This window comes from Neodiprion pinetum, chromosome 1 (assembly GCF_021155775.2).
Source record: "Neodiprion pinetum isolate iyNeoPine1 chromosome 1, iyNeoPine1.2, whole genome shotgun sequence".
Taxonomy (NCBI): Eukaryota; Metazoa; Arthropoda; class Insecta; order Hymenoptera; family Diprionidae; genus Neodiprion; species Neodiprion pinetum.
Window position 1 is genome coordinate 7,101,901 of NC_060232.1, and position 27,808 is coordinate 7,129,708.

The 27,808-nt window shown below is 41.3% G+C and overlaps 1 protein-coding gene across 18 annotated transcripts in view; it reads right to left on the reverse strand.

Moving 5' to 3' along the window:
• dlg1 (discs large 1) overlaps positions 1-27,808 on the reverse strand; it is a 390,478-nt gene that overhangs the window by 105,034 nt on the left and 257,636 nt on the right. For 2 of the 18 annotated variants that reach the window (XM_069135130.1, XM_046616284.1), the window contains exon 1: positions 14,566-14,673. The exons of 14 other annotated variants lie outside the window; for them this stretch is intronic. In XM_069135130.1, coding sequence (XP_068991231.1) covers positions 14,566-14,658 — 93 coding nt within the window. In that variant the 5' untranslated portion in view covers positions 14,659-14,673. Of the gene's footprint in view, positions 1-14,565; positions 14,674-24,501; positions 24,990-27,808 lie in introns of those variants that run through there. 2 more of the 18 variants (XM_046616267.2, XM_046616276.2) reach the window with 2 other exon arrangements.

The following is a 27,808-nucleotide window of genomic DNA, read 5'->3' on the forward strand; positions in this document are numbered from 1 at the left end:
GAGGGTAGACGAAGTCGGGAGAAAGCTTCGCTACCCCCACCCCCTTCCCATCCATCTCCGTTGAGAGGGGTGTTTGTACCTCAAGATGTAATCATTTAATGGAGTTAAACACCGCGTTACAAACCAAACGCGACCCTGAGAGCCCCGGTTCATAGATTGCGCTGAACAACAGGCGAGTGGTAGGAAGTGTCTCTTCTCTCTTACACCGCGTGTATACCCACCTATAGATATACATGTATATATATATATATATATACTCCAAGAAGTTAGTGGGTAAATTTTACGGCCCATTGGCCGAAGGGTTGAAACGCCCGCACGCGGGGCAACCAAAAATACAGGTACTCGAAATATTTCTCGCCAGGCAATAAAGCGCGCCCTCTAATGACTCCGACGACTTATTTCCTACCCCGAGGTTGATTGTCGAGCCTCGTTTCAGCTCGCCGTCCGCGCAGATTTAACCCAAACCACGCAGAATGAATAAAGGAAAAAAGAAACGCAAAATAATGAAGGCGCACGCGGGTGTAGCGGTTGTAGCAGAATTTGAACGAGTTCAATTGTCAGCTAAAGATTACGCGCCGGTTTTCGAATTTCAGCCGAAATAGCCGAAATATCGAAAATCGAAAAAGCTCGTCGCAAGGTTCGCACCCCCGCACTGAAATTACTGCAGTATATTAAGCGAGAAGCGACGTTAAAGTTGGTGCAATTGTCAGAGAGTCCGCGGGAAACTCGGTCCACATATATATTATATACATGTGTATGTGCTCGCGTATATACCGAGTGATAAAAGGAAAAGTTCTCGTAAATTTCCTGGGTTAAAAAGCTTTCTGAAATCGGGTGGCGTACTCAGGTGCGGCTAACGGCGCCTTTTACCGAGTCCGCGGGCTACCGAATGTACGAGGATTTCATCCTGAAAATTTACGGACCGGATGCAGCTTCCGTTTTGGATGTAGCTCCCCGTATACGTGACGCGGCGGCAAGATCGCTGACCTCCGGGGTAAAACCACCGTCTAAATCCGGATGAAATTAACACGCGAATTTTATCCCATCTCAATTTACTCCTCGACGAATGTAATCCCAACCGAATTCAAAATGGCGGTCAGAACTCCGGGCTGATCGGTATATTCGACCCAAATTTCCTGCAATTTCATTTGGCACGATATCGCGAAGCGGAATGTATCGTCGGAGATTTAATGTAGCGAAAGACGTTGCTTTGAGGAAACGAAAAGTTGTCGTTAAACTGGGAACAAGTTTCATCACACATCTGATCATCTTAGTAGAATTTTTCAACCTGTACGATCATTACGTATCGAAGAAATTTAATCCTTCCAAGTTGTGTCGAGATTGTTCGTCATCGTCGTTCGAAACAAGGAAACTTTTGCAGGCGATCAAGATGAACGTCAAATCAAGTGAAAGAGGTGGCGTGAAACTTTTGTCACGATTATATTTATTTTTGAATAAAAAACAGCCAGAGCTCTTGATCGGAGAATTTTGAACGATTGAAACGTGTGAGGGTGAAAATGTACAAGGTTCAGAAAACCAAAGAATGACAATGTAGAATTTTCAAAGAGACGAAAATATATTTCATGGACTTCATAGAATGTCAAAATATACAAAGTGAAAGTATAGACAATCGAAAAATGTAGAAAAGTCGGAATAAAAAAATTTATGTAATAAATAAGAATATATGAAGTAAAAACAACGTCGAATCGTCTGAATTCTAACAAATTAATATTCTCGGTCGTTAAAATTTACCTTTGTAAATTTGGTATTTTATACATTTCAATTTTCTACGTTTTTCAAATCTGTCGAATAAATCTTGGCGATTTTGAAAATTCCATACTGTCACCACTATTCTCACTCTGATCCGATAAGAAAATGAAAAGGATCGTTTCCGATTCACGGCTGGAGTCTTGTTGCAGTTTGCGACTTCATTTTCACGCGGTCGTCCGGCCGTTCCGCGCCTTATCAGAGACGCGGAAGCCTCGTGGTCCGTAATCGTTGTCACAAAGCGAGACATAGGCGAGGGTGATACAGACGAGCGGGGTCTTAATTACGAGGACGTGTAGCTGGCAATAATTAATAGGATCCCTTCCACCTTGCGGAGGGTTGAAAATCCCCTCGCAAGCATATGTAGGTAACCTCTTGTCGCTCTGCCCTCGGAAACGAGGAAACGAGCTCTTCGCATCAGCGTCGACCGGGCCGATTTTCCCACGTCATCCGACACCCTCGTTATGCGTTTTGAAAGTTATCAACTCTCTGTCGGCAGGAATTCCTCCGTATCGCGCAAAACACGGATTCAAATGTTTGGACTTCGTAATCACAGTTCTCGATGAGAAAAAATACGAATTCGGGCCAGAGGGTAAAACGAGGATGAACTTCGGAGGAAATCGACGCGATGGTATACTAATCTGAAGTCTTGGAGCGGGGTTGAAATTCCGAATTTCAAAAGTTCCGAAAGCACCAAATTCCAAATTTCTTTGTGGCGAAACTTCAAGTAAAGAAATCAAGCTTTGACGAAACAATGTTTCGAATGGACCGAAACCCGATGCTCAAAATTCCAAAAGGATAAAATTCCGAAAGGAGCTTAACTCCAACAATAGTCAAAGTTCGGAAAGTGCGAAGATGAGAAAATTAAAAAATCTGAAATATCAACATTCCGAACGATCGAAGATTTTCAGTTCTGTGAATTTCTGGCTTGTTGAAATTTTGCCACTTCGATCTTTCCTTGTTGTGAATTTTCGATATTCAAAAACCCGTGACTCAATTGAGGAAACGAATTATGCCAACTTCTTTATCCCACAAACCGTGTTACAGTCGAAGTCAAAGTTGCAGAACATGTTAACTGTATCCGTTAAATTAGCGATAAAAAGCGCGGTGAAACTCGTGGGGAGAAAAAGTGGGTAAATAAAAATAATCTACACATCAAAGAAAAAACGAAATTAGGATGATCCCCGTTTCCCGAGTCATCGCCGCGAGCAATTCCAAGACAGTTATTACCATCCTTCAGACTCCTCTCTAAACGAGCTTCGCTGTCGGACGGATGCAAAGTTGCGAGTTGAAGAGATAGACGCGGGACGCGGATGAACGGATTAAGTTCCGGAGTGTCGTCAAATGGTTCGTTAGATCGCGGCGCACACGACGGCGGTTTTCTCCTCGGAGTTTGGCCAAAGCTGAGGCAAGAATCTAGCTGCGAGACTCAACGACACCCAGCGTGGCAATAGACGAGAAAGGAATTCGTGTCTAGGCGTTAATGTCCGTCGTCTCTGCATAGATGACTAGCCTGGAACTATATCGAGTGGCTGGTAACGTCAGCTGAGGTATTTTCACCTATCGCCTAGGCTCCGTTCCACGATTTAACGACCACTCGGTAAATTTGCGAACAGCGCAAATTCCGCGAGAAAATTAGCCTTTTGTCGAAGAGTACAAAAGCCAAGTATTACGTATGCTGCACACATTTTTATATCTCTGACTCGTTTTGCGTCAGAGGGCGATGTTGAGTCAGGTGTTACGAAACACACCTGAGTTACATACGTGGCATAAAATCAACCGTGTCTCCGCGATTGCGAGCCGTTTCACGATCTCGGAAACGTACGAGAGGAAATTAACAAAACAGATGTGGGGAAAAAAAAAAGAACAGAAAAATATCGCGTCTACTTTTCTTCGTTTCTCGATCCATGCAGGCAATTATTTCTTTTCCATCCTCGCGTATCGCGCGATTTTGTATTATATATGTTTAAAATATTTCGTATCAGGGACGAAAAAATTTGAACGAACGTGCGGATATTGCGAATAATTTGTTCTCGTACTGTAAATGTCAGCAAATTTCGTAGCTTAGCACAACTCGAAGAGATATTCTGTCACATATGTCAGCCTTGGTTCTTCGGTTTCCGGTTTTGCGACGGGTTAAATCATCTTTTTGTTAAAATTTTTTCCCGCGAAACGCGAGAGCCGAATTAAAAAATGAAATGGAATTTTTAAAGACAACGATATAGAAACCATACACAGCTGGTATAGAAGGGTAAATGAGAATGTCGCGGAAACAGATAGAATCGTTTGAATTTCTCTCCTGTACCGTTGTTGATATTTATGTGAACAGAGATATAACAGACGGCGAGTTTATCTTATCTGGTTTTAATTATCTTTACCATCGCATCGTTTCGGTAGACAATAAGGTGCCCCCCCCCCCCTTTTGCACGTTTTCAACGCGACGTGTAACGTTCGCGGATTGTGAAAAAAAAAGGGAAGAACGCGAAGCATTGCGAGCACGTGCAGAGATATATACCTACTCGTGCGTTGAAAACGAAATTGCTGACCGAACGATAACGCTGATTCAAAGCTGCATGCAACCCCCTTTGAGAACAAAAATACACGTCGGTATACGATTATTCTACTCGTGGAAAAGAGGATTATAATTTAATGGTATAAATTGAGAAAATACAGGTAATTCTGTTACTGCCTTGTATTATTATTCTCAAATTATTGTATTATTATTCTCAGATGGTACCAAAATTTTTTCTTCGGTATGATAATTATTGAAGAAATAAAGAAAAAAAGAAAACTGCGACGGACGAGTTACCGTGGCTTATAAAATTGATTTTAGCCTATCGGAGTAATACAATAGTCGTACAGAAATTGAATAATTGTAATTTCGTCAAGTAATCGTGTCGTTAATAATTGTTGGTCTGATTTGGAGAGATGATAAGAATTTAAGATAGTTCTCAAGAACAAAAAAATCAAAGCTTTCCATCTTTTGAACAAGCTGCTGAAAAATTCTTTCGATTTAAAGATATTTCAATTTCAATAAGAAATCTTGAAAGCATTGATCAAAGAATTACCGCTTCCGTTTCGTTGCGTGACTCAATTGAGCGGAAACAAAAGTGTCGATGAAATCCCCCCGTCAAAGGAAAAAAAAAAAAAAATTATTAAAAAATATTGCAAAAATCTCGGATATCAGGTATTAAGCTTTTGAAACAAGACTGAGTCGAGTTGAATAAAATGTCAACGACGAACTATCGCAATTAGTGTAACTAATGAACGTTAGTCTTCTATTTTCTTTTGTTTTTTAATCATCCGGGCATCACCTTGGTCGAAGCCAGAGTTGAACCCGGAGTTAACGGCTGTCGTAGTTGAACGCGGCAAACCGGATTTCAGAGAGATCCTAAGCCTCCTACACCACGGACGACGAAAACGACGTATACAGGGTAGTCCTCCAATGGTTTGGGACGAATACAAGAAAGGGTCAGATATCTGGTAAAGCGAGGGTTCGTTCGTTCGGGGCGCAACTCGTTAACAGGAACGCGTAATTATCTCGAGGCTCACCTCTGTAGGGACGAGGGGGGCGAGTTGCGGGGTGCGCGGCTGAAGCGAGAGTTTACAGGGTGGTTATTATACGTACAGCTACGCGAAGGGCCGCGAGTGTCCTTCTTGTTCTCATTTTGATACCAGGCAGCGACGCTAGTTTCGAGGGAAGAACAACGACATCGAAACGATTTACCGAATAAGGAGCGAGCTCAGGGAAATGAACTTCCTCTATTTAAACCCTTGCCCAGAATTCCCAGCGTCATCGCAGAAGAAGGACGAGGGGTCATTTTTACCCCGAGTTTAATTGTTTCGCGTTTTAAGCGTCGCGACGCTCGAATTTTCAACTCGGTGCGGAATAATGTTTGAGTTTCAAGTTTCATTTTTATCCGAGAAACGATTCTACTCATCCTCTATCAACGAGCAATATTTCTTCATAACGCATTCTTGATTTATGTATTTCTTTTTTTTTTCTTTTTTTTTTTTCACACTTAACGATCGCGCGGAATCTGTCTCGATAACTGATTCATTTTCAACGTAATTGCAATTATTGTTTCCGAGTTGCGCGTTTTGTTGCGCAATTTTTTTTTTTTGTCACGAAAACAATAACGCGTAATATTCAGATAAACAGAAATAAAAAAAAAAAAGCTCGAATTATGAGAACAGCAAAAGTCAAAGAGGGGAAGAGAAAATGTGAATTGGTGCATAATTTCCGATCCAAGATTAGCCGTGGTTTAATATTTCCACATTCATCCAAACCAGCTTCTTATACCCCGTGTTTTTGTCTTTGTGCAATTTCCTTTTAGATCCTTGGATCTTTTTTACAATTCTTATTTTTCGCTTTGATCAGACGACGTGCGAGTTGTAATTTTATCTCTCCACCTCTCTCTCTGTATTCCTCGTTGCGTTTCTTCTTTGATAATTATTACTTTGATGGGAGGAATGAATTCTTTTGGTTTCGATACTCTGCGTGTGATCAGACAAGTTTAGGTGAGATGCACACACTGGTTTGTTGATAAAATTTTAAGACTACATTTTACCGTGTTTTAAATAATTGATAAAATCAGCGTCGTAAATCATTTTTAGATGAAAAAAAAAAAAAAAAAGGTAGCTGACGCGTCTATAGTTACATTGTAGCTGGGTATATGCGGTTTGCATGAAGTTGAAGAGATTTAGCCGCGGGGATTTTAGGGGATGAACAATGTTCAAGTATAAACTGACGGATTAATTAGCCTTCCCGATATAACACAACGAAGTAATAAGCCAATCCCCTCAACCCACCAAACTTTTGTAGGTACAAAAACCACCTTATTCTTTTTCCCTTCTCCTTTGACGCATATTTTCCCGCTATTTGTCTGCCTTTCCGTTTGCGGGTAATAAGTATAATGATAATAACAACCGCAATGACGACGGTATCGAAAGAGCAAACAAAACTGCCAATTACAGTCGATCTCCACCTGCGCGTAACAAGCAATTCCTATATTCGACGCGTGACGAACGAAAAAGAAAAGATCAAAGAACAATTGGAATTAAAAATCGAACAAACGTAATGGAAAAGCGTTAATCCATTATCGACAGTTTTACGAATACTTGGTCGTTTTTTTCGAGACCTCTCTGTACGTTTCGTTTATAAACATCATTATACACACCTGCATCTAGATATATAATTATACTCAGCCACGACGTAAATATGCATAAGCCTGTGTTGTAGGCTAATGGAAATTTCGCAAACGCGTTTTAGATGCCGGATGTGTTGATCTCGGAGTCTCTCGACTGCCGCGGAGTTCAACGTACAAACGTAACGTCTATACGTATATCCGAGAGAGACTTTGAAGTTCTACGAGCCGCAAATGCAATTACGTTACGCGCCAGGAAACGCGCCTCTAGTTATACGTTTCGAGTTTCATTCAATTCCAAAATCCAAACTGCGCAAATTGCCTCACCTTGTGATCGAGGATGTGTTGTTCGACTGTCGCGAAATTTAGATACCGTACACTTTGTTGTCAGAAATTTGAAACCTGCACCCTGGTAAATCTGCAGTCGTTGAAATTAACTTACAGCCGTATGAATATTTTTATTTTTCAACTTTTTAATCGGGTAAAAGGAAAAATACTAAATTCGCGTTGTCCTTAAAAAGTTTATTAAACCAGATGTATTTTTCCTCGGTACACAGTCTCTGCTTTCGATCATCAATTTGAAATTCAAAGCGTTCGATTTTCTTGATCTTCCAAGGCTCGGGGATAAATTTGTCTTTGTTTATCCGTTTCGGGAATAAGGATATCGAATTGTTTTTTACACACATATATGCACACAATACAGTGTACATCCGTAGGCTTGATTCGAAGGATTTTTTAAACAGGGATTGATTCGACATGGTTTACCAAGGGGTGTTTACCCAGCTGCCGAGTAAACAAATCGAATTCAATTCCATACGCTGTAGATAACCCAGCGAAATAACCCTTGGAGTTTGATTGGTTCGAACGGCGAATGTACATAAGGTAAAGCAAGGTGATTTAAGGTTATGCGCGTGTGCGTGTGTGCGCGCAGGGCGCGGGACAAATCCGGAGTCAATTTTCTCCGGATGGTCGACGAGCTGCGACAAAACATTGCTTAAGGATTTCAGACACACGTGTAGACGTATATCTATATTGCGTAAAGATCGCAAGCAAGGGAAAAGGCGAGGATTCCTGGCCTGGATTTTCGACACTTGAATTATTCACGCCCTCTCAGGTAATCCTGCAGCCCAACCGTACAATTCTGCATTACAAATTATTCAAGCTCGGAGTAAGATGTTCGACCCTCAAACCGGAACTCATCTCCCCAAAGACGAACAGGAAATTTCTATAAAAAGAGAGAAAATACGCAAACCCAAAACGGTGGAAAACGCTTGCAATGTAATAGATTTTAGAAAATAAAATTCCGCTTTTCTCGCGAGTTTCAACCTAGCGAGGTAAAAAATTGGAGAAACTTATAACTTATCCCGAAGGCAGTTAGCGAGACGGTGCAATTAGTCGGGGCAGTTGGAAGCTTCACCATCCCCATCCTTTAAATAAGTATATATATAGGAACGTTACGTTACGGTCAGAAATTCCTGAAAAATCCCTCGCGCATTGTCTTCATCTTCGTCAGCTGGCCTTTTGCTGTCTCATATCGGGGTTAAAAGCGCCAGCGTAAAATGACGATGGCTAGAATGTCTGCAGTTGGCATAAGTAAATTAAAGAGAAGAAAAACCATTTATATATATATATATATATATATATATATATGTAAGTGTAACCAAACTTTCGTTATCCCCATTTGCAATATTCAAGCTTTCCAGCAAAGCCATGTACCATACATTTTTCTTATCGTATTTCTTGCATTGTTCTTCCTCCCTTTTTGATCGCTCTCTTTCGTTCCCTCAGCTCGTTTTGAAACAAAAAATTTCCACGACTCGAGAGCGTGAGCTTTTTCACCGCATCGACTCATGCAAGCCTCGGTTTTCTTAGCGTTAGCACACTAATTGTGAAACGGCAAAGCCGGAGAAACTCGTCTATGGAGTTAAAAGGGTGCAGCGATATATAGTTCTTTCGTTATTAACACGTCCAGTTCGAGCTTTACGTCTAACATAAATATTATATAGAATAAAAGCTGCATGGGGATGATTTTTTTATTCTATATTTCTTTTCCTTCTTTTGTATAAGCGCAATTTCCTAGCACTCCAATTTCAAACCTGTCATTTGCACGCAGCGCCTGCTGCACAGGTACGTACACACGTGATCCGGATACACATTGAAAAAAGCTCGTCCGTTGAATTTAGAGACTGCAGTGTTAATCGTATAACCGAACACCGTAGTGGATCGTAAATAAATAAATAGAACGATAGAAGAATAAAAAAAAAAGATAACGATAAAAGACAAAGTAAATTACAGTAGCAATTATCGTACCTACTCGTGTTTTAATTGCACTTTTGTTGCAAAATGATATTAATAAACGATGCAAGCACTAATTACAATTACAAAATCATTTTTTTCCCTGCATTAACACAAGATGTTAAGCATAAAATATATACGGATCATCATGTAAATTATTCGCACTGCAATACCGATACATCCGTTCGATAAAAGCTTGTTTGTACCAATTGCACAATTCCTGCCAACAATTGGCTACGAACTCGAAGTTGCATCAGGAGGGATTCAGTGCACATACGTGAATTATTCGCAATGCCAGGCGATGCTGGTGACTGCAGGTATTCCATGGGAGGCTGATTGCTACTCCGATTCTCGAGTTTGCTCGCAGCTTGCTCTCTCGCGATCAGTTCGCGAAACTAATTGTGAACTCGCGAGTTCCGTGTATCTTTTGCCATGTAACATACACGCGTATACACGTATATGTATCGCATATTGTCAGTCGATTATACACATCGCGTTCAATAGCTTTTACAGGTTATAAGAGAAGCTTTAACCTTAATTACTTTTACGCAAATGCACGCCACCGTCTCGTTGCGCGTCTATATCGTATTTGTCGTATCGCCAATCTGACTCGTATACTTCTAACTAATATAATCATTATTCGTAGTATGTTCCAGGTTGCAATATTTGCATTCCATTAAGTTTTATCGTTGAATGTTTTTTCAATTCTTTTTATTGATCGCATGCACTCAAATTAGCTTCGCGACACTGATCAAAGACTCCGATGCTGTTTATACGATGTCAAAACTTTTGTCGAATCATGTGTCGAAAAATTAAGACAAGAAAAAGGAATGGTGAATTAAAAGAGAAGGTATAATTCGTGATAATTTCAGTACGAAAAATCAAACTTCGTCGTCGAGAAAGCTTTTTGGTGAAAAATTTTTATTCAGTATTATCTCGTAAATTCGCGACTGTCCGCGAATAAATTCAATGGTTAATTCAAGGAATGTAGCTCGCGTGTCTGCACAAGAACAAGATTTACAAGAATCGCGTGATCGTATTGTACGCCCGAACTGATGATCGACCAAACAAGAGAATGCATATACCTGCGTGATGTCTATCTAAAAATATACAGTCTGATAAAATCGGTATTAGATACTATAAAAGCGAAACGTAACATGGATATACGATAACTGTTGCAGAAAAAGAAGAATAAGAAAAAAAAAAGAAATATGATTTACAAATAAACGAATAAATCCTCGGCTTGATTGAAAATCGATTTTGAACGGAATAAAATAAACGGAGATAATCGAGGGTTGAAATTTATACGGTTGAACGAAGGGCGGGGAAAAAAAGAGAAAGAGAAACTTTGGAAAACGTAAAGCTATATAACCGTCGTCGCATTGCGGCCTTGGGTAATTAGTTCCGGTGCTTTGTGCCCGGCGATGGATGCAGAATCATTGCTGTTTGCGTGTCCGTCTGCGTTTGCCTAATACCGTCCTTCATCCCCCTCCTCCGACCCTCTCGACGCCACCGAATTCGCGATTCGCACAAAATATATCCCCATTATACGCCGCGTGTAAAAGCTTCTTCTTTGTTTTAGTCGTTTTTGTTTTTTTTTTTTTTTCTCCCCATCAGTTTCTTAATTGGAACAAGTAATTAAACGAAACTCGATATCAGTCCGACGGACGAAGAAAATGGTCGCTTCAACGCCGACGGATTTTTACCATGAACACAGGTATTGTATAAGAGAATCTTTGCCGAAATTTTATTCACGTCGGTTGAAGGTAAGTATTGGACAAGTAAGTACATTACTGCGTGGTAATTAATTATTTAATTTGTTATATAAATAATATATTTGAGATTCTCGGAGAAATGTTTGCAGAATCAACTGCCGAGGAAGAAACCTACAATACACGAGGTGAAAAAACCGTTTTTCTACTAATGATGAACGACAGCGAATTCTCCGTCCAATTTATCCTAGTGATTACTTAAAACGTTTTGTTTTCTTCTTTTCTTTTTATAATCAACGTTTCTTTATCGTAGCTAAATGACGATTCGTCGTCATTGGCTTACGTGCAGGAAAATGTATCTTTCCTGAAGGAACAAGAAATTTCTGTCAAATACGATTGTAATCGGTACTAACGGAGAAAAAGAATGACTTGTTTTTGAAGGTAATTCGTTTGCGTAAAAGTTTGATCTAATAACTGCTAATTTACGTTACGAGGATGAAATCACCCTTCTCATATTTCGGTATTCCACTGGCCAGATCCCCTGGAAAACTGATCTACAGGCATCGAACACTGCCAAAAAGTTAAACTAACTTATGTCCGCGAATATCCTGTCACATTTGAATAACAAGTTTTGCATATCCCTGGTGCAATAGGAAACGTGAAACAAACTTTGACGCAACTTCCGGTCAGTGAAGTTTATATTCTTACACTTTATCGCCTGAAATTGAACTGAAAAGAAAAGATGGGGGGAAAAAATTGAATTCAAGTGTGTTTAAATATTTTTCTCTCGCGTATAATTTAAACGGGAAATAAATTGGGAATATTTCACCCCTCAATGAGATCCCGCATCATTCCGCAAAAGTGTCTCTGACCGTCCTATAGATAGCGCAAAATACACGCGACTGACTTCTTCCATCTTCCCATTCGTTCTCCGTTTCATTCTTTCTTCAATATCGTCACGGTTATATCGTATATTCTCATAAAAATCTTTCCATCGTCACAAGTATCGCGTACGTTACACACATACAAGCGTACGTACCGACCGTTATAGTTGCGGCAGCTGATACTTGTGGAACTACCCCGATATCGTTGGGAAAGAACTTCTAACGAGATCAGGAGGAAGGCTTGTGCTAAAAGTTCTTTAGCTGTATACTATAGATATTTATACACGTACAATATCTATAGAGTTGAACTTTAGGTTTGTCGAGAAAAAGTGTACCTACAATACTGCGCTGCGGCTTTAATTACGTACAGATCGAGATAATCAACGATTTTTTATACACTTTAGTTGAATCGTTAATTTTTTCTACCAAAAAAAATCACTACAAAAATTTTTGCATTTCCTTACTGTGTACATGATCCGGTTCTATAAAGAGGAACGTTCTTCTCTCACTCTCGAGATATGGCAAACCATCAAATTTCGCCTATACGTAGATGCGCGCGGCAGCAAGCTCATTCGTATTCGTTTCACGACTCCCACTCACCACCGACTTCTCGACAATAATAAAATCACACCGGGGTCTTTCAGCCTTTTTCCCACCTCTTAATTCCCATAACGACGACTAACGTGCAGTTTCACCATTTCGCGTCAAGAATTAGAGATGAAGGTGAAGGGTAAAAAAAAAAAAAAATGGTAGCGATGACCTCAAGTTTTTTGTTTAAAAAAAAAAAAAAAAATCAAAGCAATGTATAGGATACCGATACGAAATGAAACTTAATAATTCGTTTGAAATTTGAAATACAATTTCCCTTAACCGCATGTGTATTAATCCGTGTTACGAACTGTTGAAAAAGTTATAGATATATATCTGTCATAATGGGTATAATACCTGAATACGCAGTGCGGAGGGTGAAAAAGTGAAAAGGGGCATCTGGTTAAGACCGAGGGTTGAAGCCGCTGCAGAGCGGGTTTAGTCGAACAAGTTGAAATTTCGCTTTAACGGAGCCAGAAAATGTTTGTAATCCATTTTAACCCGTCCTTTTTTTTTTTTTGTACTTTCCTCTCTTTTTCTACTCGCGTGTTATATACGTACGTATATACATTATATAGATAAACCTTTGTGTTGGAGGATTACAATATTACGAAGAAGTTAATTCGGGCGAAAAAGCCGGGCCTTAAAATCGTCTCTATAGATATATTTAAATACCTTGTATTATAATCTGATACATGAAAAAATAAAAAAACCTCGGGGGTATTGCAGAGTCTAACTTTGGGATTATATAATCACACGTTTGTGCAATAAATAACACTTCCTTCATGCTTGCATGAATGCGGTACAATAATCCGTGACTATGTGATAACAACGAGGAGAGGGAGAAAAAGTTGGTAGGAAAATTGTTTGAATTTGTATTAATATTTTGTATTTCAAAATGACATTAAGAAAGCAAAAAAAAAAAACAATATAATAATACCCGCAGTTTAATTCATCGTTGATTCTGCCTAGCCTCATACCAGCTGTTAGGTATAACATTTTGCTCAATATGATACCGGTGTGTGTGATAAAATTTCACAACTACTACCGCACAATTGTTAATGTAAATGCGGATTACGTACATTATTGAAACAACTGTTCAAATATATTTCCTCTATCACAATACGCCGCGTCTACGAAATGCGCGGTCACAGCTGAAAATTAGCATAACGTGTTTAATTTACAGATTAATTTCGCTTGTTATAATTACCAAAGCGCACCGAATTGCGCGAATTTGTCGTTAATGCCGGTCAATCCTAAGGAGAGGGAAGGAATATAAGAATTTTTTATAATGAAAAAAAAAAGAAAAAATAGGAGAAAAAACGTTGCGACATCATCGGGGTATAACGATGGCGCTAGAAAGACGCGTTTAACGAAAATTAGAAAAATCCGACAATTTTACGAGAACAAAGATAGCTCGAGGATGCGAAATTTTTGCATACAGATTGGTGGTGGGAGCTTTTTTGTGATAAAAAAGAAAGAAAAAAAACTCTCGGAGGTGTGGAACGCATACTTTGGGACTGGATATATGTTCCGGCGATAAAAGTAATGAGATCCGTTATAACGGAGTGAGTTTTATCCTATAAAGTTGCGGCATATCATCGCGAGACGTTGCCGCGTCGTATTTTCGAAGCTTCGCTTTCGTCGAAGACGAAAATTTTCCCGCCAAGATTCAGTCAGAGACGTGATTGCATTGAATTAGTAAACGGTTGGATTTTTTTTTTTTTCCAAATCCATACACGAATAAGTTCCTTTCTGGACGTTGATTCGTAATTATTCAAATTTTTCTCTCCCACGGGTTATATATGAGAAGTGAAACCTTTTTTCAAAGGCAAGTGGAATCTTTCACGAACGATTAATTCGTCCGCTATATTGTCTACATCCCGAACTTCAATTGCATAAGTTCCATTTAATTATGTGCATAAATTACGCCACCTTTATTCCCCGGCATTTAAATCGGAAGATTTGAAATCTCAGGTGTCTGCCAACTCGATGTAAAAAGATATACATCGCAACTCTGTGACCTGAATTTCAATGCAGGAAAGATTTTTTACCTATCCGCTCGAAAGGAAAATTCGAACAGGAGATAAAAAAAAGGTTTTTCAAGAGTCAAGAGACGTGCTTCATATTCGTATATAAATTTTCAAAAGATAAAATAAGATCGAAACCCACCAGCTGAGGCCATCGCACCGTTAGATAGACTTTCGCGCGGCCAAAAAGCCGCAATCTTCTTAACCTGTGCAGTTTTTTATCGTTAAAACCCATCCCCGTGAAGATGGGCGCAACTCCGGATCCACATTGGCACTCCAGATTGGCGGTTAACTTTTCTCACACTATGCACGATTCTTATTTAATCGGACAACAGGATCATAGACCGAGATTTAATAATCGCTCGGCAATTAAATCCACACTTCTACGTTTTTTAGTTATTTTATTTTTTTATTTTTGGTGTTTCAGCACGCAATTTTGCACCTTTCTGTTTCTTGCGGTATATTAATGATTATAAATAATATTAATAACCTCGGGTGCTCTCGTCGTATACATATATATATATATATATATATATATATATATATATATATATGTATATATACGTACATGTATACCCTTCACAATTCCGAGTATTATAATATCAATGATGATGATAATAGTGACAACGACTATATATATATATATAAAAGTGTTGAAAAATCTCGAAGATAATTATTTCAACTATAAATTTTTTAACGCCTCAACGACGATACGAAATACAACAATTTATTTTTACGTTTATTATACCTTTATTATCACTACTTTTATTTCGTTTCTTTCTCTCCTCGACTTTTAGTTCTTTTGTTTTGCAGCTTCGAACGCCTTATAACCTAGTCTGCGCGATAGGGTGATTACACCGTTTTATCGTCAATAGCAACACTGCGCTGCAACAGACGTGCGCATAGTCGATAAAATAAATATAAGAAAAGAAGGAAAATAACAATGAACAAAACGCGACTTATTTTGGCGGTGAAAATTTCTACGGCATGTAAGTATATGCATATATATATGTGTGTGTGTGCGTGTGTGTGAGAGCGTGTGTGCGGTATATGTATCGTGAATTACGGGCTCAAGTTTTCAGATTATTATTTCACCCTCGATTCATTCGAGAGCGGAGATGGTTTTACGTGTTTCGCAAATAATAAAAAAAATAAAAACTTTGTCGAGGGTTAACGTTCTCTTCTTTTCATATCGTTTCACGAACTGCTGCAGATCATTTTCGAATATCGCAGATAAAGGGAAAGTTTGATCGTGAAGATTAACGACGCGTAGGTATATTATTATACAGCGAAAGGTTGGAGAGATCGCAGAGTAATCGTAACGGGAGTTGCGTGGGAAAAAAAGATATGTTCAAAACGAACGAGCGGCACGCGAAGTAATTTGTACATGTATTTTAGGTAGATGAAAGGATAAAAATGATTTAAAATTAACAAATTCAAAAGTCGTATTGTCATTATCGTTATTATTATTGTTTACCCTATTTTTGCAATACCGCGTTTAAGCTTCCGGTATCACCAATTTGACACGCGACACTGACAACGTGGACGGTGAGACGTGTCACCGAGAGACGACGTCGGGCGTCGCGACGGTCCAGCGGGCGGGAGTCCGCTCGAGTGACTGACGTCGCCTCGCGTCGTAGGGACGAAGGCTTCGCCGCCGCGGCGCTCGGGGATGCTGACGGCTGTAGGTAACGGCGCAAGATCTAACCCCCACGCGTCCCGACGCCCCTCGACGCATCGAGGCTCTTTCGAATATCGTTCTTCCCCAACTCGCTAATAAATTTTCAGCCACAAGCGGACTGTCGATCGTATATATATATAATTTCGCGGGGTGAAAATCCCAGAGTTTCGCATATTTCAACGAATATGAAAGAACAAACGGGAAAGGATGCAGTCGGAAGGTGAAAAATAGCACATACCGACCAACGGGTGATCAATTTTTACCAATAAACATTCTTTCGAAACGATTTGGATTTTTATTTTAACTTGGCGTATATCAGCGTTAGATCGTTCAAAGAGTTTAAACTTTTTCGCGTACCAACGCACGAATCAACGCTTTGTTTGATTCATTTCACTCTCTAAGATTCGGTGTAGTTGAAACACCGTCGTAAAAACATGGCGAAGTAATGGCAAAATTTATTCTCATTATAATTTAAGCGGGTTGAACCGTTGAATTTGGATTGTGAATTTTTTTAGACACAGTTTTTGTCTTTTATTTGTTTCCGCTCGTTTCTCTGACAGAGCGAGAGCAGTTGGGAGAATTCGAATCGCCGTCTTGTCTTTTTCTACGAAGAACGTTCTCTCAAGCAATGATAAGTTCCCAACTCCGTTCTATATACATAGCGGCGATAATTTCTGTCAAATGTTCGCAAGAGCGGAAATTTCGTCCCGCGGCCGCAACGAGATGATAGGTTGGCAATAGAACGGGAACGAGTCAAAGATAAGATGTGATTTCAGTCCCCGCGAGGTATAAGAGAACCTCTAAATACTTGTATTATTCTTGAACTCCGCACCCTGAACCCCCGTTAATCAGCCAGCTGACGTAGGCACGTACCGAAACGCAGTAACGCCTAGTAATTCAAGAAAGGGGAGGATGAGGGAATTGTAGAGCGGCCGCATTTCACCCGACGGTTACCGCCCCCGCACTTATCCTCGACATCTTTGTTTCCACCCTCTCGTGTTTCCTCCTTTATAGGTACAAACGGTGGCGGAGTGACGAACTGCGCAAGAAATCAAGCGTGGATGAAAATTACGAAAATTTCAGTATCTTGTCTCGGAAAGTTAGCCAAACTTTGAACCCAATTTAATTAGGAACGACTTTGTTCAACGACAAATTCGACGTGTTTGTTTGAGACGTTACCAACTATTACGGTGAGAAATGAATGATATAAAATAAAATAGGTAGAATAAATAAAAATCATCGAGGATCGGTACAAGTATATTAAAACCCATGAACCAATCCGCAGCAACGTTACGTGACAAGGTGTTCAATTTCTCTTCTCTGTTTTTTCCCGTAGAGTTTAAAGTAAACTTCATCCTGACAACTGTTTGAACTGGCATCGAGTCTCTGGATTGGTTTAAGCTATACGTGCTCGACATTTTTATCCCGTACAGAAACGCGAATATCTTCGAAAGTGTTGCGTCGCCCGTCTTGTTTTAACGTTTGTCCGATGTTTCCTCGGGAAATGATTTTCGAAATATTTTTAAGGGGGATTTGATTTACTATATAAAATTTACCGACGTCATCTCCGTCGGGTGGACCAAACCTTTATAAATTCGACTTGCGATAAACTCTGTGGTCGGATTATGCGAGACGGCGAAATTGATTTTTACGAAAATCGCATGTAAAAAGCTTCGTAGGGCTGATCCTCCGGTGATGATATTTTTACAGAGGTAGAACGTGATTCGTAACTCCGTGAGTATAAGTCCCCGCATATGTTTTCCCATCCCCGTCAACGTTCCCGTTCCCTTTTATCCCTTTTCAACTGTTTTTTTTTTTTTTTTTTTTTTTATCTACGACATAAATATATGCGTGTGTACATATATCGTCGGCTGCGGTGGGAACGTAAAGACAACCAAAAAGAAAGAGGCGAAAAAAGAGAAAATCAAGCAGAATTTCCGCGATACAATTTCATCTTCGATATATTAATATCGTACACATGCATCCTCCGTTCACGATTCATGGAAGATCGATCGAATTCAGCGGAATGAAAAAGATCCGGAATAAACCCAAGCAGCACATGAGACCTTGAAGTTAATCGTTCATCGTCGAGAAACACGCGACGTGAGAAAAATTACAGATTAAGAAAGTTAGGATTTAAACTATTCAGATGATCTAGGCGTTGAAGATCGGAGGGAATGAGATCCGTAAGCTCAATATTATCGTCTCCACTTTTCGTTTCCACCTCTCAACGGCAACTCGAGGAAAAGATAAAGAAAAATTCTCTTAAATCGTGGTCACGTATCACGGAAGCATCATCTGGCCGCTTCCTGGTTTCAGGGCTAATTTATCTTTTTTAGGAAGAATCCGAGAAAGGCTCGTTACTACAGGGGCGTTAATTCGTTTCTTTGCACGCTGCTGTTGGTCCCGATTTTCCGCCCCGAAACGGACGTCTTAGAATTCTCGGGGAAAAAAGTGAGCAAAAAATAAGTAAATTAAATGGAAGAAAAAAAGAAAAAGAAAAACACACACAACGAGTAAAATTTCACGCCGAGTACTGGGGAAGAGGGAAACAGGAAAAGAACTCGCGTGTGATGTTCGTCAGGGATCGGTTGGTGCGGAAGATGTAAAAGGGGGAGTCTTTCGTTTCGAACATAAAGGGGGCCGCGGATAGCGAGGGGCGATCTGTACTGTAAGCGGGGTGCGTCAGCATTCGAGGATCCACGTGATCCGGGGTGAAGTTTTTGGTCCGGAAGCCGGATGGCGGGGGTCGAAAAGTGAGGTTCGGGCTACGTAAACTATCTCTCGGTTCAGTCGTTTCAACGGCTTCCCGAAACCCTCCGAATTTCCCCCTCTCGCGACGTTCATCCCTCAACTTCCCTTCCCATCGAGGCTGAAACTGCGGAACCAGATTGCGAGCAAATGTAGGTAGGCGTACATACACCCGACGCGTGAGACGCCGATCAGATATGATCTCGCCTCGCCCATCGACGCGTCGTGACGGACGAATTTCGCATGCGGAATTCTTCCCCCTCCCTGTGTAATTGAATTTTAATGTCACGCGGACTTTAACCCCGCCTTTTTATTCCCTCCTTATTCGCTTGTCGCGGGGGCTGAACTCCCCTTCCTCCTCACCCACCCCCCACCCCGTGACGGAACGAGTGACCCTCTCAATAAATGACAACTTTCCATTCCCCCGAGTGGTAAACATATTACGGGATAAGAGCGACGGGGTGTCCGCGTAATTCATTCTCGCGATTTTCTCAACTCACGGACGTGGGGCACCCCGGTCGGGCGGATCCTCGCTATTCTTCGGAGAAAGGATGACACGCTTTTGCCGCTTGGGTTTTACCCACGTGACGCCGATATACGAGGGTCGAATATATCCCCGTTTGTCTTCGAAGGGATGATTTGTGAATATCGGCTGAGCGGCTGGCTTGCAATTCGAGATTTCTCAATCCGCGTTCGTTCCTATCTGCATCTTCGTCGTGCGAGAAAATTTGGTCTCCTCGTGAAATCAGGTCTATTTTTAGGGGGTATGCAATAATCGCGACAATTGTTCAAAGCCGTTTCGAAACTTGATAAGATTCTAAAAATTAGAGTGATCGGATTCAATTACACTTGTAGATCAACGTTACGGGCTTTGGATGGATTAATTAATTTCTTTCGTTTTTTTTTCTCTCCAATTTTTTCCCATCTCACAAAACGTTTACCGGTTTTATTTGTTTCGGGGCTTATCCTTGTCATGAGATAGCTAAGCGCGTGTTTTCCTCCGGCGGCGTATTTTCTCATCCTGAAGATCGATAACCCAGCAGCTACGTCTTAAGCGCGGAGCTCTGAGAGTCCAGATCCCTTGCAGACTGATTGTGAGTGAGGTCGGCATGTAGTAGTTCTTGGATTAGGGTGGACTCGGGAGGCAAGGCGAAGAAAAGAAGAAGAAGAAGAAGAAGAGGTATCGAACTGCCAACGCAATTGAAAGAAACCCACCGCTGTCCTCTTTCTTAAGTCCACGTCTCTGTCAGTTCGTCTTTGCACCGACAGAAAAAAAGAGGACTGGCATAAGAAAAAGCTCGAGGGACGAAAAAAACGCTACGAGATAGTGCTAGAAAGGAAGAAGCACGTTAGAAGGGTTGGGGGAGGGGGGAGGACGGGAGGTTACTTATTTTTTCTCTCCAATTTTAATTTTCCTCCTTATCCCCCCTTACGTACCGCGTGTCTCGCGATCGGGCAGCTCCGGATACCCCCGGCCATTGTGTTCGGATATTCCGGGTATTGTGTGCACCGAAGAAAATCGGAAATGAGATTTCTCAGAGGGTGAAGACTGGTGATGACAAGCGACTGATTGCGAACTTATTTATCCCCCGCCATCCCTCGCCTTGTCTTTAATCGATATTTTTTTGATCCACGGATCAAAGTACCCGATTATATCTGGATGTATACATCTCTGCCTGATTCTTCATCTTCCGCTTCACTTGCATCGGTTCGACGTTGTTTCGTCGACCGGAAATGGGGGAATAAGATGACGGGAAGAAAATTTGAAGAAAAAAAAATTAGCAATATTAAGGAACAGATTCGATTGCTTATATCCTTTCCAAAACTAAGGTAGGTTTCCTTTCCGCGACATTGTTTTTACCACTCATTTTCAGGTTCACCCCTGCTTTTCTGTTAAGACGAGAAGAAAAAGAAAAAAACAAAAAAGAATTGAAAGTACGCCTAGGTCCGTACAAAGAGGAACGTCTTTGTCGTTTGTTTCCCAAGTTTCTATCCGGGCTACAGTTGCGAAGGCTTCATCATCCCCTGGCAGGTAGGGTTGAACCGAGATATTCCAGTCGTCTGGGAATTTGGCGACGAGTCTCTCGGGGCGTGAGATAAGCGGGAAGATAAGGTGGGAGATCCGACATCATTCGGTCGATAAAAAAAATTCTCGAGGAATCGATCGTCGCTCGGCTCATCTGTGAGGTCAAGTTGAAATTCGAAGGGAATCGTTTCCGAACGTTCGAAAAACCCACGGGGTACTGGGGGAACGCGGTTATTCGGAGCTGTAAAACGAGCCCGGAAACACGTGGATCATCACCGTTCAGTAAGAAATCTCTGACGACGGTCCATTTCCTCGGACCGTATTAAGGGGAGGGAAACGCTACAGTTTTACGCACTAAGCTGCGACCCTCGTCTCCGTCAACCACTCTCCGATTCGTTGGAGTCTAAGCTATGGTGATCCTTTACCAGATCCGGACGGTTCCTTCGATCAGCAAAGAAGCGGCCGGGTGAAGGGTTCGTCAATAGCGTATATGTACGAGTATAGTATATAGACGACGAGGCGACAAGCTCTCCGGTCAAATGTCCTCCCTCTCTCTTCAATTCCTTACTCTCAAGTGCTTTATATTATACTCCGCTGTCTGTCTCTTCTGGTAACAGAGTAATTTTATTCTAATGTTCACAAATACACTAAATCTATCTATCTATCCTTCTCTCTTTCTTTTTATACTACCTGTACGCAATGAGTCAGTCATATTGTGGTTATGATATGTTTCTATCGTAGTCCTACTACATACCTGAGGTGTTACTTACGTTTTGCTAATTGATTGTCTCCTTTCTTTCACAAAAACATGTTACACTACATTGTTTATACCGATACTAATTGCGATTATCCATTTCCTATGAATTTTTCCTTACTAAATTATGTACCTATGCGATGCCACCTAGGTGACATTGTTCCGTGGTAATAAAATTCCACCTATTTTCTTTCCGCAAATTGTTCCCAAACTTTTCGCGTTAACGTCGATCGATTGATAAAGCTCGAAATAGTTTGAATATGAGTTAAAATATACATATATATAGCAAGTCGAGGTAAACGAATGAGGGTGACGGGTGGGGGTAGGGTGGGGGTAGAATTTTGAGGGTTGTAAAGCAGTTTGAAATATGGGTTGCGTCGAGGAGGCTTCGCGAAGAGATTCATGGCGTCTGGTAGAGATAGGGAATTGATCGTGGTTATATTACCGCAGGTGTGGTAGGGGTTCTTCGGAGTGGCGGTGATATTCCCTCGAGTAGTTTGCCACAAGCTGCCATGGTTCGCCTGCCTCTTTTCGAGCGGCGCGTGTATTCGGTGAGCCCGTCTCTTGGACTCGCGGACCGATATCGACGCGACCCGGTTTTCGCGGTGTACCGACAACGAGAGACAAACGATTCCGATCAAGAAAGTCTGTTAATTCCATGGGCAGGCATCGAACGCTGATATTTACACGGATATCTCCACCCAACTTCCTGGAATTCCATCCCGGATCGTTTCCGAATTCGAATACCCCCCCTTTGTAGCAGCGAACTCGTTATTAATCGTTCTACTCGAGGGCTCGTTAGAAGTTCCGATCCCTCCCCCGGACGTATCACACCTACACAGACGCATACAACCAACGATTTTAATTAAACACAGAGTCGGAAGCCGGGCAAAGTTTCGCAGTCAGTCTCGCCACTTAAATCATATCCTCAAAATCTGACGTATCTATTACGCGGATCTCGAGTTGTGGGAAACTCGTGAGATATGCTTTATTTACGCCTAAGTATACGTATGCCTGTATTATGCAGGCAAAGTTTACAATACAGAAGGCGAGATATGATCGATCCGTCGTTTAGAGACTCACCTGAAATATGTAGAGAAGAGAATTTGGTTTGAACGAGGAGAATGGTGCATCTACTACACCGTGGAGGTATAAATCGAGTTTCAATGGTATGGGTGAGGAATTGGCGGAGGAATGAAGCCGCTGCCTGGGCATACACGCCGCAGAATTTACAGGCCGCATTGTGATATGAAAGGTGTATAGCTCAAGCCCCGTACACGTATAGCGGTGGGCGAAGAAAAGTAGAAGCCTAAGGCGGAAAATCCAGTCGAGGATCCTCGATCACTGAGCTCGGGAACCGGGTCTTCAAGCCTTTGACACGTGAGAGTCCTCCTTCTCTCTTGCCTGGCGATCCTCTTTTGTACCCCGAAGCCACGCTGTCGTCTCTCCGCGAGCAAGTTGTATGTGTACCTCTCCGCACACAATGCACCAGACACGATGAAAGGAACGAGCTCAATTCTAGCCGCGCATCTTAGGACCTTTTTTCAAAACCTCCATTCACCCCGAACGTCGAAATCTTATACGCAATGTTCGCTAAACTACACGGCGATTTTTCATCCGGTTTAAAGGTGCCTCCGTCATCCCCTTTCGTGCAACAAGTATTCGATTACCTTAATCGATAAGATGGTGCAAGTTAAATACCGATTCACCTTCTTCTTATCTTTAGATGGCAATTTGTGATCAGTTGACCATTTGTTGCCTGAACAAGTTTCGGCCAAAGATTTCCAATACTTGAGGTATGTTCCCTTTGTTATTTCGGTGATTAGGTTTTGCCTAGGTCAAAGCACCGCGGTACCATTAAGTGACCATGGCCTCGGATTGCACGGATCGAATATGACCGTCGAACTTGATCGAAAAATGGGGTAGTGATCGCGTCTGCGACTCGGATGATAAATATTATTGAAAGTTGTCTTTTTTCAAAATAATTCTTTTCGCACCATCGACACGTCGGCGTGAAATCGTGCAATTAAAATGACTATGGAAAGAGAATAAGAGTAAAAAGATGGCAACGGTTGGAAACGGTAATGGTAACGTGGTGGTTGTGGGGCACGTATGCGGAGGATCCTAGAGCATACGAGGGTCCGCAAGGGGTCATTCCGTATGCCACGAACATCCGTGCATTATCATAAACGAGTAGGTACGTCGCCGGGTGGCTACGCCTCGACATTATCGCGACCGAAACTCCTCGTTTTTTTGCGTACGACCCTTTGAGGTGTACGTGGGTATAGGTGTACAAGGCGCCGGAGGCTGGAGGCAAATAACCGAGTCAGGGAAAAATTGCCAACGGGCGAAATTCGATATCGAAGATTTTTATCAGCGGTATATTATCTCCAAGATTCACGGATGTAACGTGGTTCGCGATCGACCGTGTACTCCAAAATGGGTTCCATTGGTTGTTAGTCTCTGAATATTCCTCGTATCGACACTGGAAATCACCCGGGAATGTTTTATTTTTTCTTCTTTCAGTTTGTTGGAACGCAATGGAATGCGAAGCAAATAGTTACGCAGCTTCGCAAGTGTTCGCGCCGTCACAGCTGTTGGTACAAATTGCAAACGTAACAAGTTATGTACAGATCTGTACAAATATAAGCTCGATACTTCTCAAATGACGTCCGACGAGTTTCCTTTGCAGAGCTGCAAGTTCTGCGAGAAATTGCATCTTCGTTGTACTGTCGTATCGAAGAAGCAGAGGCTGACTGTACGACTGACGTGGCTCGTTACATTGCATCGAACAACGACCAAACAAAAATTAGCAACGATAATTTATCGCAGCGAGAGGGTGAAAAGTGGAGATTCAGGTTCTTACCCGTTGACTTGAAGCAGCGTTGCAATCGGAGATGGAAAAAGTGTCGACGATCGAGTCGAAACGGACCAGCTTCTTGGGGTGTTGCTGCTTCTTGGCGCGAGGGCACAACGAGCACATCGCTGGGTCCCCGGGGGTGGTCGGGGGCATAGCGAGAAGCTTTTCACTCTCCTAAACTCTATCTTTCCCAACTTTTTACAAATCACGATCAGCCACATTCACCGTTTGACGAATTGGAGAGCGTCTTCAGCTCCTTTCAATCCTTGCTTACTGACCACAGTGTCATTGCTTTGTTTTCACACTTCTGTCAACGGCGTTTATAGTGCGTAAAAGTCGGGTTTTCGTCACTTGTTGCACTCTTGTGTACGAGATACACGTTATATTATAAGTGGTAGAAATTCACAACGTAGAGACAAAGTCGTTACACAAGTTCGCTTTATACCAGTTCAAAATCGGCGTATTGATACCTCGGTTATAGGGGATGATCATGAATAATTCCATTCGTAGTTTTGGAGCCTTTGATATATTTACGGAGAGTAATGGAGAACATAATAACTACAGATACTTGTACCAGTGAAAATAGATTGAAATGCGAGGAATGAAGATGAGAAAAAAAAAAAGAAAAAAAAACGACGTGGACAGCGAAACATTCAACTGACAAAATACCTCGGCAAGATATATACATTTCTTTTTTTGCTGGTTACTCAATCGCGAGAGTCGACGAGTATCATTTCGTGTCGTATTTTAGATCAAAGGACCTAAAAGCAGGACCTGGGGAGACTTTCTTTTCCCGCGTATTCAGGGGTGGCTTGAAAAAAAATTAGATTGAACGGTAGGAATGCACCGTATCAAGCCAAAGTCATTAGCTATTTCATGTCCGACAGTTAAAAAAAGCTTGCGTTATCCGAGAGAGACGACGTGTCGGGAAAATGGCAAGAAGAGAAAAACAAAATATATATGTGTGTGCGCATGTGTGTGTGTGTGTATAGCTGTATAGAATAAGGGAAAGAAAGAAGAAGAAAACGACTGCGCACATACCCTATACTCAATGCCAGACACGTAGGACGTCTCGAGCACGTGACATGCGTCGTACAGCTTGATTATTTATTAAAGTGGTAATCGCAATTTTATCGGCTTCATATCAAGCCTCTGTCAGGTCTCTGCGGGGTGAATTGGATGCCTGCAGACTAATGCGCTACGGAATTAATTCATTACGAGCCTGATAACTTTCCGCTGCAGACGGTATCAAAATACGCAGGTATGTGGAATGTTGTGACAAGTGAATAAATGAGATCTCATTTTTCGTCAACCAGACATTTGACGAAAATTATACATCTTGATACTTATTCTGTCATAATTGAAAACAAACGTGAAATACTAATGAAATTAGCTGCTAAGCAAAAGAACCACGATTTCGATTATAAAATTTGGAAATAAATTAATTAACTGATTCGTTTAATCCATTCGTCAAATCATTGTTAGGTACATTTCAAACGTATTGCGAGTGAGCAAAAAGTTAATCACGGCTCGAAAGCTTGCAAAATAATTTGAAAACCGGTTTCACAATGTGATTCGATGATTGAAAAATTAAAAGGAGTAGGAGCGAATAATTCGTTGTTTTCTATTTGTCACTTCAGCGTTTTTAAAAAACAGGGTAAAATTCATTAGAATAATCACCGTGAGCGCGTAATTTTCAAGAATGCAGAATTTTTTGTTCGGCGATAGTTGGTAAACGGATTAAAAGAATCAGTGGCAATTCGACACATCAACTTCGTAATATCGAACCTGGAACTGATTGGATTTTGAGCAAAATCGGTCGCGTCAGGTATGAATTTACTTGCAAAGGTAGCGAAAAAAGAGGAATATTCATTGATCGTTGACTCTCGTTACGATTGTCACGTTTAGCGGTTGCGTTAAAGCGAATATAAAAAGGGCAACGACATTTTACGAAGAGTTACCGCTGCGTGGGTTTAAATCGTTTATATTATACTGAGGGCGCGAGAGAGAAAGCTGATTATTTCTCCGGCGGGTATCCTGCAGGTTAAAAAGTGATAAAGGCGTTCCTCGTACCGACGGTGTAAAATAGACCAGGGGTTGAGCGCTAGGGGTGGAAAACGGAAGGGGCGGCGCTACGGGACAGACGTATTAAGTCGGAAGTGCGTGGGTTTAATTAAGCGACTCTTGTCTCCTTATTCCGTGGACAAAATCCACCCCTAGAATTTCACAGAGTGTCCTACCTGCCTCTCGTCTACCTTCATCCTCTCCTCGAGGGCCTTGATCTCTCCGCGCAAACACGCTAAATTAAATATTAAATCTTTCCTCGAGAGAGACAGAGAGAGAGAGAGAGAGAGAAGGGAGGGAAAGCTGCTGCCTAGGTATAAAAAGTTCACGAGAGTTTCCCTGGGGAATTTAGGCAGGTCCATAAGGTAAGTATATCATGTCTGAAACAAAGCACTGTAGGACTTTACCAAATCGGTAAACTTTCCCTTTCCATTATATCCCTGAGAGGAGGAACAAAATCTGGGCAAATATATTTACGAGGAAATACGTGTAACGCCAGCTGGCTCTTTAGTTGAGAATTTCAACTAATTTACAAACTGCAGATCAAGTCTGTATATATACATCGATCGCTGATGTGTAGACGTATTCATTTATTTCAATACTCCATCCGGATTTCGTTATTAACTCTCCCTCCGTTTTATCGGACTCTGAATTTAAATTTTCAAAAGCGTACTTCGCGCCCAATTTATAAAGCTTTCGAAAGGATGAACCGTACAACAATACGCTTTGTGAAGCTACGTACGTGAATTTACCGAATAATAAATTCTGCACCGTCCGCGTACGCGTGTGTAATAGATATGTATTAAAAGAAAAAAAAAAACGTAGAATAGAAGAAAAAAATATACCAACTCGCGTAAATTTCAATTTGAATGACAAAGGAGTAGGTAGTTTTTATTTTTAATTGATACACTGAGTTATTTTAGTTTGCATGTTAAAAAAACCGACCGACGAAATTGAGCAAATTTTTTTAATTCAATTTTTCGGTGCAGAAAAATATCGTAAAAGTTTGAAACTTGATTTGCCGTAGAACGGCAGCAACGCGTGCAATTTCCGTTGGTGTACATCGTGCAACGAATTGCGCGTCGACTCTTCGGCACGCGTTTGCATACAGAGTGGTAAATTAATTTCGAAATAGGTCGTAGGGAAAACTGTTTGACCACTCGATGTGTAGCCGAATAGCGCCGTAAAAGTATAACGTTGCGGTAAATTATACAGTGAAATTGATACCTGCGACACTAACGCTCTTCGA